Here is a 12,406-nt window from a genome sequence, read left to right as displayed (position 1 = left end):
CTGAAATAGTGTTTCCATTATTTCATTACCTACTGTCTTGCAATAACTCTTCCATTTGGAAACTGGTGTTATTCTTAACTATGTATTGTTATTATTTGACCTTTCCAGTGCTGTTAGATATTCAGGCAATTGTATGGCCGTCTTTTTTAAAAGGTCATAGGCCATATTTTAGATTACTTGACTATTATGTGATTTGATTGGCAGGTGCTGTGAACATAGTAATGCTACTTCCTTTTTTTTTTTTTTTTTTTTAAATCATGAGAGACAGAGAGAGAGAGAGGCAGAGACACAGGCAGAGACACAGGCAGAGGGAGAAGCAGGCTCCATGCAGGGAGCCTGACATAGGACTGGATCCCAGGTGTCTAGGATCACGCCTTGGGCTGAAGGTGGCGCTAAACTGCTGAGCCACCCAAGCTGCCCTAGTAATGCTACTTCTTAGTTCTTTCCTCTTTATCATTTTTTTTCAATCACAAAAGGGGGCTTCATAAACAACCAGAGCAATGATACTGTGATCTGTATCAAATTCAGAAATAGCCAAAATAAGTAAACTGACTCTGCCTTGATTTGCCCGTTTTGTTAATAAAATGATGGCCAATACATGTTTCTGCAGGATAAACCCTGTAGCCTCTTGGGCCAGTGCTACATGAAGCAGAGGAATGGGAATACTGGTGATTGACGCTGGGGCTGAGGAGGGAGTAGTAAATTTGAACTACCTGGAGGAAATGATGTTGATCAATTGTAGAGGGCCTGGTGCATTTTGGAAGTGCCTATGTGGTGGGTGCATTGCTGTTTGTCCAATCCTGATGAGTGGGACTTCATCTATTTCTTGCCAGTCTCCCCAGGCACCTTTAGCCATGTGGGTATTGATTGATGTATTTGGCAGCTCTTGACCTCAGATGCCAGATTCTAAAATGAAGTGTCTCTGCAAGACCTAGCTGATCAGTTCCTGGCTCCTTTGCCTTAGAGTCCTCCAGCTTCTTGACCATTGGTTTTGACAGTAAGAGAGCATCCTCTACAGCTGTCTACAGATCAGACTACTCTGTGATTAGTCCTGAATCCCTCTGTTGCATACCATTCCCTTTGGTCTATTTGGTGTCCACTTAAAGAAAAGCATATCAGGATTTACACACACATACACAAATATGTACATTCATTTCTTTTAGACACATTATTTAAAATAATTAAAGACAATGGCTACATATAATTACCAGATTGGAGGCTTTCTATATTTGAAATTTTACTATCAGTGAAATGTAAGCTACATTTTCTCCTTAGAGATGGCTTATCATCTTTAGAGCCTAGTTTATGCCATTTTCATTATGCTTGTGAACAAAATGATACAGAATTTTGTCCTACTCAAAGAAAAAATGGTACAGCCTTGTGAGCTATAACACTTTCTTGAGAGAATGCTAAATTGTAATAGATCCAATTTGGGGTGACAAAAAGCCCATATTACATACTTTAACTTTGCCTCCTTTTTCAGCCTAAATGAGGTATCTCAAAATTAATGCAGCCAGAGGCAGTAAAAGCGTTTGAAGTGATTCTTCAGCCGCTTACTCTTCTTTCTCGACAGAGCACACTAAATAAAAGACATTACTGGTGTGACTAATAGAATAACCACCAATCAGAGTGTCTTTCAGTTCATGAAATTCCTCCAACTCAGTCCACACTAACAACGAAATCAAAGGATTTCAGTTCACATGTTAAAGGACAGGAATCTTAATGCACCGTACACGGAACACTGAAAAAATAATACATCATACTTACATACATGCAAAATGAAGTGGAAAATTGAAGCAATTATCAGGGTATCTCAGATTAAAGAAGGAATTTGGGATCTGTGTCACCTGGATAAATGTTGGTTCCACAATGTAAATTGTTGCTATCTGGACATAATCTAAATTCCCCCCCCCTCCCCCCGCCCCACAATCTCATCATGGCATTATTTCTATTAACCTTGTAGCATGTCTTTTTTTCTTTTACTCCTTTCTTCGTACCACTTTTTAACATTCCTGCTATTAGTAATTCTGTGCCCAACGCATGTAAAAACCACGGTGGCAAAGTAGTAGAATTGACGAGGAGTTTATTTGCTTGAAAAAAAAAAAAGTGTGCAAGAAATGTATACACACACATATACTCTTTGTTTATCAGTGCATATATAATGAATATTATCAGAATGAAGAAATACATCACTAAGTAAAATATGAAAAAAAGTAGTTTTAGACAATCTGTATTGCTTATATTCTTATCCCACAAAGGAAGAACACTTTAAAATGTTTTATTTTGAAATGATTTTTGGAGTTAAAAGTTGCAAAAATACTGTAGTGAGCTCACAGATACCTTTAACTTGGCTTCCCTATTGCTGCCTTCTTACATGATGATAGTACCGTTAATGCAAACCAAGAAATTCTTACCCAATCAGCACTAAACTGAATACTTCAGGTGAATGTCACAAGTCTCTTCACCATGTCCACTACTCTTGCACAGATTTCTGTGAGGAAGTAAGGGACGCATCTGCTTTGGCATCCTGGCCTAAGATGGGTCCTGCGTGCCCACTGCACTGCACGCAGGCCAATGTGGATCTAAAAAACCCATCTCCTGGCGGGGGCCAAAGCTTCTTTCAGATGACACCCAGGCCACATCACTTTTCACTCACTGTCCTTTCTACTTTTGTACTTCATCTGTAATATATATTAAGGGTAAATATAATAAACACTAAATATTAAATTATTATGTGTATTTACTTATTTATTTTTCCAGATAATGCAAGAACAAATCTTAAGAAGAATAAAAAGGCTACCATTATGAGTTCCCATTATCCCCTTTTATTCACAGAGCAATATTTAGCATATGCCTACTTTATACCCGATGTAGGGCTTGTTACTGGGCATATAGTGGAAAGCAAAGGAGAAATAGTTGCTGCTTTTTGTCCAATAATCACTTTTTTTAAAAAAAAGATTTTATTTATTTCAGAGACAGCACACATGGGTACAGGAGGAGGGGGAGGTGCAGAGGGAGAGGGTCTTAAGCAGACTCCCCACTGAGCACAGAGTCTAACTCTGGGGTCCATCTCAGGACCCTGAGATCATGACCTGAGCCGAAATCAAGAATCAAACACTTAACCTGACTGTGCCACCCAAGCGCTCCACCAAATAATCACTTGTATAAACTGTATATAAGCCTGATATGAACTGTGAAGGACTAATGGCAGGTATATTGGGAGTCTGTAACATAGAGACATGGTCCAGTTTGGCCAGTCAAGAAAAGCAAAGTGGTATTTGAGCTAAGAGATGAGAATGAAGAAGAGTTACGGAGGTGATGGAGCTGTGTGGGAGATCCTGTGCAAAAGGAACAACTCAGGGGCACCTGGTTCAGTCCAAGAGCATGCAATTCATGATCATGGGGTCATGAGTTTGAGCCCCATATTGGGTATAGAGATGACTTAAATAAATAAAACCATAAAAAAAAAAAAAAGGAACAACAGATTTGGAGGCACTGAGCCGAGAGAGAAGCTAAAAGGAGGCCAGGGTGACTGGATCACAGAGAGTAGGGTGTGAGGAAGGGCGTTATTGTGGGAAAGTGAAGCTGGAGAGGTGAGCGGGGGCCAGATCATTGGCAGGTAGGCCAAGCTGAGATTTAGGTCTATATCAAGAGCAATGAAAAGCCACTAAAGGGACAGCGGAGTGAGAAGAACAGATTTGCTTTTTAAATATATCACTGTGGCTCTAATGCAGAAAATGGATTGGGAGAGATTTTGGGAGTGGTGCTGCTAAGAGACAGGTGTGAGTTAAAATAGGTCAGTGGCTATGGAAATGAAAAGTGGGTAGAACAGAGGCAGTGTAGTGGACAGGCCTGAGAATAGGAGAGAAGTTCAATCAGGGATGGCTCTGTGTTTCCTGGGTTACTTGACAGAATTGATGTTGGGGACATTTACTGTCCAAGGCAACACTGAAGGGAAAACAGATTATTTTTGGCTTTTCTAATATCAAGGGAAAGGGAGAAGAGATCATGTTTTACCTCTCTTAATATTGGTTATGAGATCTTATGAGCCTAAGTTGAGTCATGAAGCTCCCAGCTTCCTGTCAATAAGTGGGGATCTCTAGCATTCCCTGGATGAGTAGGGGGAGAGGTTTAAAGTCATGCAAGAAAGGGGCCCCTATTTGGCTCAGTTGGTTAAGCGTTGACTCTTGATTTCCATGCAGGTCATGATCTCAGGGTTGTGAGATCGAGCCCCTGCATTGGGCTCTGTGCTTAGCACAGTCTCTACTCTCCTCCTTTTCCCTCTCCCTCTGTCCTGCCCTATGCATGCGCTCTCTCTCTCAAATAAATCTCTTAAAAATAATAATAAAAGTCATGGAAGAAGATGTGGAGAGTTTCCTGGTGTCCAGACCATGGTCTGCTGCTTTTCTCACTTAAATTGTGCCTCCAAGATATTCAGGCCTCAATGACCATTTACCTGGTAAGGATGCCCACATCTCCAGCTCTCTTCTTGAAATTAATCCCCAAACATAACCTTTATTCCTTATACTGGCTCCTCTAATCACTTAACTCACAGCTCTCGATGTTAGCCAAAAATTGTTCCCTTATTTTGCCTTGTCCCCCACATCTTATACATATTTACACCAAGTCCCAGGGATAACACCTAATTTATTATATATCTGTCTTAATCTTACTCTTTCTCCATTCCTGCTCCTCTCTGCCCACTGCTGCCATCTTAGATCCTGCTTTGGCAACATTTGTATAGTAGACCTCCAGTGATTCTTCCTGCGTAATGATTCATTCTCTTCAGACCACTCTCTACCCTCCTGCCAATGTGACTTTTCTAGTACACAAAGTTGATTGTGTCAGTTCTGACTTCAAAAGCCTTTGGTCATTGTCCTTTAACTCTTTGAGTTAACTGTTTAGCATAGTACACAAGATCTTCCCTGATCAAGCCCTATTACTACAAAATCTCCTTCCCCTACCGACCTGCCAAACCCTTTACTCTAGTCACCCAGAACAATTTTTAGTTTTGGTCCTTGGACATTTCTATCCCTTCAATGCCTCTCCATATTTCCTAGGGTAATAACTTCCAGGTCTCCTCCAAAGCTCAATTAATTCAGACGCCCCTTTTATCTGCTACCTTGGCCATTTATTGTCCAAACTCATGGTTGTACTGCACGCTCCCTTAGGTCGTATCATGTTTGTGTAGATGTAATATTCCCTCATCCAGCACATTTCACAGTATTGAAGAACTTACAATGGTGTCTGACACAATAGAGGTCCAATTAATATTTGAATTAATGAATAAGTAGTAGGTATACAATAAATGTTGGTTGAAGATGTGAGTGATGCATATATGGCTCTGAGCAGTAAAGATTGATATTAGTGTTCTCCAGCTGACTGCCCCAGTTACTAACTCCTTAGTCCCACGTTTATTTGCTAATAATTATATACTGAGCTCTGAGGATGCAGTGGTGACTTAGACATGACCATTGCCATCCATCCCAGAAGTTATAGTCTAGTAGGGAAACTGGTCTAATCAAGCAGTAATTATTTGTTGAGTGCCCATTTTGTGTCAGGTAATAGAGATAGGACAGTGAGCAAAAAAAGAAAAGCTCCCTTGTCCCCCTTAAAGCGTACTGTCCATTTGTAGAGACAGACAAAATAAACTAAACATACAAACAAGTGTCATCCTCAGTTACCATGTGCTAAGTACACGTGCTGAGAGAACTTAGTGCAAGTTGACCTAGACCTGGAGATTGGGATGGCTTCTTAGAATTGAACATCTGCTAACCAGGTAGTAAGAGAAGGCAGAGAATCTTCAGTGTCACTGACAGAGAGAGAGCAAGTTGGAGATGCTGAGCGATGAGGCTGGGATTAATTAATATGATGTAATTGTGCAAACCAAATGGTCTCTTTCTAGAATCCCTCATTCTGTTTATATATAGCAGAAATACATGTTGTTCCCTTCAAAACACTACATTTTTAACAAAATTTATGCAGTTGTAAGTAAACAGTAAAAAAATTATGTTAATTCAGTATGATGTTTAAGGTTAGGCCACTCTTCTAAAAATAACATCAGTGGCTTTGCAGAAGAGAGAGAGAGACTACAGTATAATGAGAGGGAAAAAAGAACCTTTAAAAAATAGATGTCATTGCTAATGGTCATCTAATCACTAGCTTGATAAAAGCTGAGAATAAATAGGGCTCACTTAATTTAAATGCTGGAATCATACATTTTTATTTGGTCAAGTATAGTGCATGTATTGTTGAATAAAACATCCAAACTAACCTGAGCAATCATGAGAACTTGTATTGAGTACAACTATGTATAAGAAGGAAGCAATACCAAGAATTACTTTAAAATTGTCTCTCGAGATGCCTGGGTGTCTCAGTGCTTGAATGTCTGCCTTCGACTCAGGACATGATCCCAGGGTCCTGGGATCCAAGTACCACGTCAGGCTCCCTGCAGGAGCCTGCTTCTCTTTCTGTATATGTCTCTGCCTCTGTCTGTGTCTCTCATAAATAATAAATAAAATCTTTAAAAAAATAAAATAAAAATAAAATTATCTCTCATGTGATTGTGCACGGGAAAATTCTGATATTTACAAATTACTGTGGAATTATTTCTAGATTAATCTGTCCTTCCACAAATGTAGTAAACCAAGGTGTTAAAGTGTGTATTATATTGAATAAATGAAACAATTTATGGATAAAAATATGGGCTAATAATTTTATTATAAAATTGTAAAAATGGACTAAAGAGTGGAAAATATTTGTACATTGTAACTGCCCATGATCTTGATAATGAAAATCTGTACTCTTGCTAGATGAGTAATTACCTACAAAAAATATTTTATTGGTCTGTGAACTTATAGGTTATTCTGTTTTTTCTCAGTATTAAGTAGGCATTCGAACATAGGAATGAGAGCATAAAGGGACCCTAGTATTATTCCAACATTGCCACTAGGTGAATGATGCTGCCATTTTACATCTGGGAAGATAAGGAAAGAAACACCTTTAAAAATTTTGTTTTGAAAAAGATGTGATTGCAAAACCCGAGTCTAGTTTTCAGAGAAGATCTAGAGATTAGGCTGGAGATAGAAATTTGAGTTATAATATGGATGGCACATAAGGCCTACAGAAGGGACGATATCCCTTCTATGGTTATGCCCAGGCCACGCCAACATTTATGGTCCAGACAAATGAGAAGAGAAAGGTTCACACAAAGTTTAAATAAAAAAAAAAAAAAAAAAAGGAAGAGGAGGAAAGGCAGAAGAATTTCCCTGATACTGAGCCAAGAAAGCTTTTCAGGATGGAATGATCTGCTACATCAGTTAGTACTGAGAGTTTGAGGAGATGAGGACTGAGAATTAACTGTTAGATTTGAAAACATGGAGGCCATTGATCCCCATGACAAAGATGGTTTCATCTTTGAAATTAGATTGAATTGGGTTCTAGAAAAAATGGGAAGCAAGGAAGTGGGCATAGTTAGAATTAATTATACCATCTAAAACTTACATGTGTGGTGTATTATGTATTTAAATAGCAACACAAGAAATTTTCATAATCAGTTGAAGGGAGGTCAGTAGTTACATTACTGTGACTTTCTTGTGAGCACTTGCATGCTTAATATTTCGTCCAGTGCCAAATTTAGGTCAGGAAAACTAGTACTTTCACTTTGCATTTACTTAAACTATAACATATTCAAATGGCCTTCAATAAATACAAAATCTCTCATTAAAACCCCTGGTACTAATTCATTTTATTGCATCCTTTCGGGTAGTGTAGGAGGAATATATATGAGTTCATAGGATTGGATGATAATGTGAAGTAAGACAAGTCAGACATACTGTTAGAGTTCCAATTTTGCTGTTCACTAGCTATGTCACCCTGGCAAGTTACTTAACTCTTCTAAGCTATTTTCTCAAAGAAATGTGGATAATAAGATTATGAGGATAAAATAAGGTAATGTGTCTGATGTACTTAGTATGGTATCTGGCACATAGCTGGGTTAGTAAATGGAATGATTGTGTATTGGTGTGATTACTGACTTGTTCTTGAATGGGACGTAACTGAACTATGATGCAATTTAGTAAACAGAAGATAGATCTTCTAATAAAGAACAGAAAAATTAGATGTCGGGGAGTAAGCCATACCTTAGAAACCACAGTAGTTGGTTCTTATTACTCTACATGGGTTCATTTCTCTTTGTTATTTCCTTGCCTTTAGTGAAGTCATATAAGCATGGTAGTTAAAGACTGCAGGTCTCTAAAGCACATTTGTTGTCTCAATCCTCTGGAATTAATTGGATATTCCAGGTTCATCTTCCATCCTTTCCAATCCAATCAACACTGCTGGTGATAATAGCCAACATGTATTGACTGCTTCCTGAGTACCAAGCACTGTTCTGAACACTTTACAACTATTAACTCATTTAACTCTCACAGCCCTTGGAGGTGGCTGACATTACTGCCTCCATTTGTACAGATGAGAAAATTGAAGCCCAGAGAGGTTAGGTAACTTGCCCTAAGATGACATGACTCTCTTGGTAAATGGTGGAGCTGGAATTCAATCCCAGGCAGGCTGTTTCCACAGTTTGTACTCTTAACCACATCATTTCTAATTTGATTTGGGACTATAAGATTGAATTTAAGTTGGCATAGCTTTTCTGTAGTGGGAATAGTGAAAAGAAAGATGGTATCCTCCCCCAGCAGTTCATTAGTAATCAGTAATTTGAGTATTTGCGTTTCACATCCTACCTCCAGCCACCAGCCATTAAGGAAGGTTCATAAAACCTTTAGGAAGAACAGAGCGATTGTATCCTCTTGACTTACTATAAATATTAGTCATTAAAATACAAGATTTGGGGGTCAGATTCTTTGGAACTTATATCCAAAGAAGGAAGAACCATTTTTGTATTAAGATATTTAAAAAGTTCTCACATGCTTAGCAGAGAAGCTAAATTAAGCCCTGTGTTGGGCACAGTTATAAACATGCTGTCTGCCTTAGATGAGTAAGTGTATGTAAATAGAACAGTTGGTATACATGGCCTTAATGGTATGGCTTCCTTTTTTTTCTATGTAATGTAAATCACCAAATGTGAGCATTTCCATCTGACATTAACTGTCAGTCTCAGAAGAGCACATTGTAGGATTCAGTGCATGTTGCACAACAACCCAAATTGCTCTTTTCTTTAGCTTGGCGATTTTTTTTCTTTTCATATCCAGCGGTTAGTACTAAGGCCTGAAACCCTTAGTTACAGAACAAAGTGGCTTAGCAGTAATCGAGCCTGTGTGAGGCTAAGAGAAGAATAATGAACATTCCCTGCAAGCTTCCTGCCTAGATGCAGGTGCAGGAATCAGGAGGTCATGAATAATGCATGACATGCAGATTAGGTGGTGGTTTCTCCTACTGGGGTTTTGACTTTGCTACCTGCCTGGCTGCTATATGTGGAAAGAAGGGCGGCGATGGCCAGAAGTGCCACAGTGTAGCCTGAGCTCACAAAAACCCTGCGTATCCTTTTGAAGAAGTAAAATTTGGGGATAGCTGAAATGCAAACCTTTATGGTCTGTCTACTTTATCAAATGAAGTATGCTCCGTGTTGTCAGTTTACTCCTTTTCAGTAGGGTGGGGGAAAGCTTTCTTGTTTTACCGTTTTAATTTAAGAAACCATGTAATTATTTGTTCATATCCACATATATTCTTTTAGATTGTTAAACCATGATAGAAAATTACTGACTTACAGTATTTGATCTATGGATCAATGAAAAGATACAAATACCAGAAGAATACTGTAATTATAAGTTAAATGGGCTCGTTTTTCTCCACTGATAGATGGAATGAGAAGCATCAATAAGAGAATACTTCCATCATCAAGCTTCACCTGATGGAATTACGATAAATGGAAATGTGAAGGTTAAGGAGAAGGAATAAAGGATGTGGAGTGAATTAAAGAATCGTGAGCAGTCAGTCTATCACTCCTTAGAACTTTATATAGGTAGTAGGACTCTGACAGCCTAGTGAGGCTGTAGGGAAGGTTAGGATGACTTCCTGTATGTCCCTTGGATCAGGAGATTTAGTTGGGGAGATATTTTTTGGCTCATAATTCCGTTTTGATGGTTGTATTCCAAGCAGAACAACTGAAAGAAATAAGAAAAGAGAAGAAAAAATGAGCCACGCTACCTTTTGTATAATTCTTATGCGTTTCTATTGCATGCTTTTTCTCTCTCCCCAATTTGGGGTGCCGGAATAGGAGCTGGCTTTCATTTCTAGCTGAGTCTGTCATTTCCGCTAGGCCCCAGTTTGGCCAGATGCCAAGACCAACAGGTGATCCTTGTAGCTGCAAAACAGCAGGAAGTGGGCCGTGCTTGAATGAGACAGTTCACCAGAGGGGCTGTCTGGCCTCTCTCCATCTTTCTGCATAATTAACATCCCCTCCCCCATGCAGAGCAGAAAATCTGTGCTGAGCAGCTCAGCTGCAGCAGCCATTGAGAAGTGCTGTGAGGAAAAGAATGTTAATAAGGGATGTTGGAAGAAATAAGCCTTCCTAGTGCAAAGTGCAGTCTGGCTCTGGATTTACAGAAAGTTTGCATTTGGCCCTTCTTCAGGGCTGGAATGGTACTATCTGTTTTAAAATGATTTTCACTTGCTAAACAACTATGGAGAACTGAGTTCTAATGAACCTTGGAGCCGTTGGTTCTGATGAGACTTAAAGACCCGTTTACAATTTCTGTTTTCCTTCCCATAAATAAGAAAGATGTGTGGGACATAACGATAACACAAGCTGAAAGACTGCCTAGTTCTCACTAATTCCAGTAAAGATAGAACAAAGCAGGAAGTTGGCCACAAGGAAGCAGGAAGTAAGACGTATTGTGTTGCCAGTTAGCGACCCACAAAGGGGTGGAGGTTCAGCAGCTAGCTCCTGATTGGAAGATATCAGCAGTTCTTGGAAATATAAGCTGTTCCAGTGGATGACTCTAACCCAGGAAATTTATAAGGCGATATCGTTTTTACTTCTCCATTGCTGAGCTCAGCTTTTGAATTGACTACCTTCCTCAAAACCCAGCTACAGAGAGCATCACATCTAGAAAACTTTCTCCTTGAAATAACTGTCAACCCTTCCTTCTTCCCCCAGCCTCAGATTCTGTTCCTGGACATTTGGATGAAGTTACTGTGGGGGGAGGAAAAAAAATGAAAACCAAGACCCTTTTCTTCTATCTTTCTACTTTCTGTGTCTGAGGCTTGCAATTAAACTGACAAAAGTCTAAATAAATAAACTGACAAAAGGCAGATTAGCAAAGGAGGGGAAGAAAAACCTGTTTACATATGCAGCATGCATACTTGCAGGAATGCTCTGTGATGAGTGACTCAAAAGGGTGGTAAAAGTTGGATCTTCTATACCATTTTAACAAAGAGTGATAAATTGTGTAGAAGTGACTAGTCAAAAGAAAAGGGGGGGATTGACTAGGATGGGAGAAACTAATGATAAATAAGGATTGTTTATGCAGACCTATCTCAGTATCACATCTGGTATAAAGAGTTGTGTGTTGCACTCTTCTTCCTGGTATTGGAAGTGCAGGGAGGGGGGCACCTTTACAAAGGAAAGTTTCCTTTACAAAAGGGAAATTCGTGTCCTTGTTTTTTACACATATAAAGGGAAAGTAGAGCGTTCCTCCTAGGTCTACTGTTTCTTACTTGGTTTCTGCTGATAATAATTCTTATGCCAAAATAGCATATTTTGGGATAGTGTATCCTGATCTCCTTCATTATCTTGCTTTTTAGGGCTTAAAATCCAATAGTTGACTTGGTCTGTGCACGTACTGTCTCTGTATCACTTCTGGGAAGAGGTAGCAGAAGGGACTCATTGTAGGCAAACACCATACCTTATATTATTTTACCCACTTCTAAACCTGGCAGGGATTAGCTAGTCAGTAACTTTTTGTTGGACTGAATGAATCTGTCATTGGATTAAAACTGGTGATCCTGTTTTGGAGGTCCTCACAGTGAACATTGCGACAAGCCATTGTTATGTTAAAAGTGGTACCAAAGGAAAGAGAATGCAGGTTTGCATGCATAGGAATTTAACTATGTTCATTTACTAAGAGGTGATTAAGTTCTGGGGCATTTTATATTAAGCAAGAGATCATTTATATAAACCAGCTCTTTTTTTTTTTTTTCCATTTGTTCATTTGTAATCGGGAATGTGCTTTTTTTAATGACTGGATTATTCTCATCTACCTGCAGGGTACATCCGTCCCCAGTATCAAGGGTCCGGGGTAATCGAATGAATAATCAGAAGTTTGCTTGGTGAGTATATAGTCTGTTATAAAAATTTGTAAGTCTTATGGAAAGTCTTAATAGGGTGGTATTAAAACAGAAGAGAATTATTTTTGCTTCTCAATAGAGAATACATTTCTACTAA

General features: G+C 39.0%; 1 protein-coding gene across 12 annotated transcripts in view; it reads left to right on the top strand.

Annotated features, from left to right (window-relative positions):
- Positions 1–12,406, top strand: part of KLF12 (Kruppel like factor 12) — a 591,277-nt gene that overhangs the window by 503,972 nt on the left and 74,899 nt on the right. For all 12 annotated transcript variants that reach the window (XR_005376376.1, XM_038569736.1, XM_038569734.1 and 9 more), the window contains one exon: positions 12,229–12,291. Coding sequence is in view for 11 of the 12 variants with exons in the window: in XM_038569736.1 (XP_038425664.1) it covers positions 12,229–12,291 (63 nt within the window). In the remaining variant the exon portion in view is untranslated. The remainder of the gene's footprint in view (positions 1–12,228; positions 12,292–12,406) is intronic.

The sequence above is a fragment of the Canis lupus genome, chromosome 22, assembly GCF_011100685.1.
Source record: "Canis lupus familiaris isolate Mischka breed German Shepherd chromosome 22, alternate assembly UU_Cfam_GSD_1.0, whole genome shotgun sequence".
NCBI lineage: Eukaryota > Metazoa > Chordata > Mammalia > Carnivora > Canidae > Canis > Canis lupus.
The sequence above is the reverse complement of the archived record's forward strand: the minus strand, read 5'-3'. Positions and strand labels throughout refer to the sequence as shown.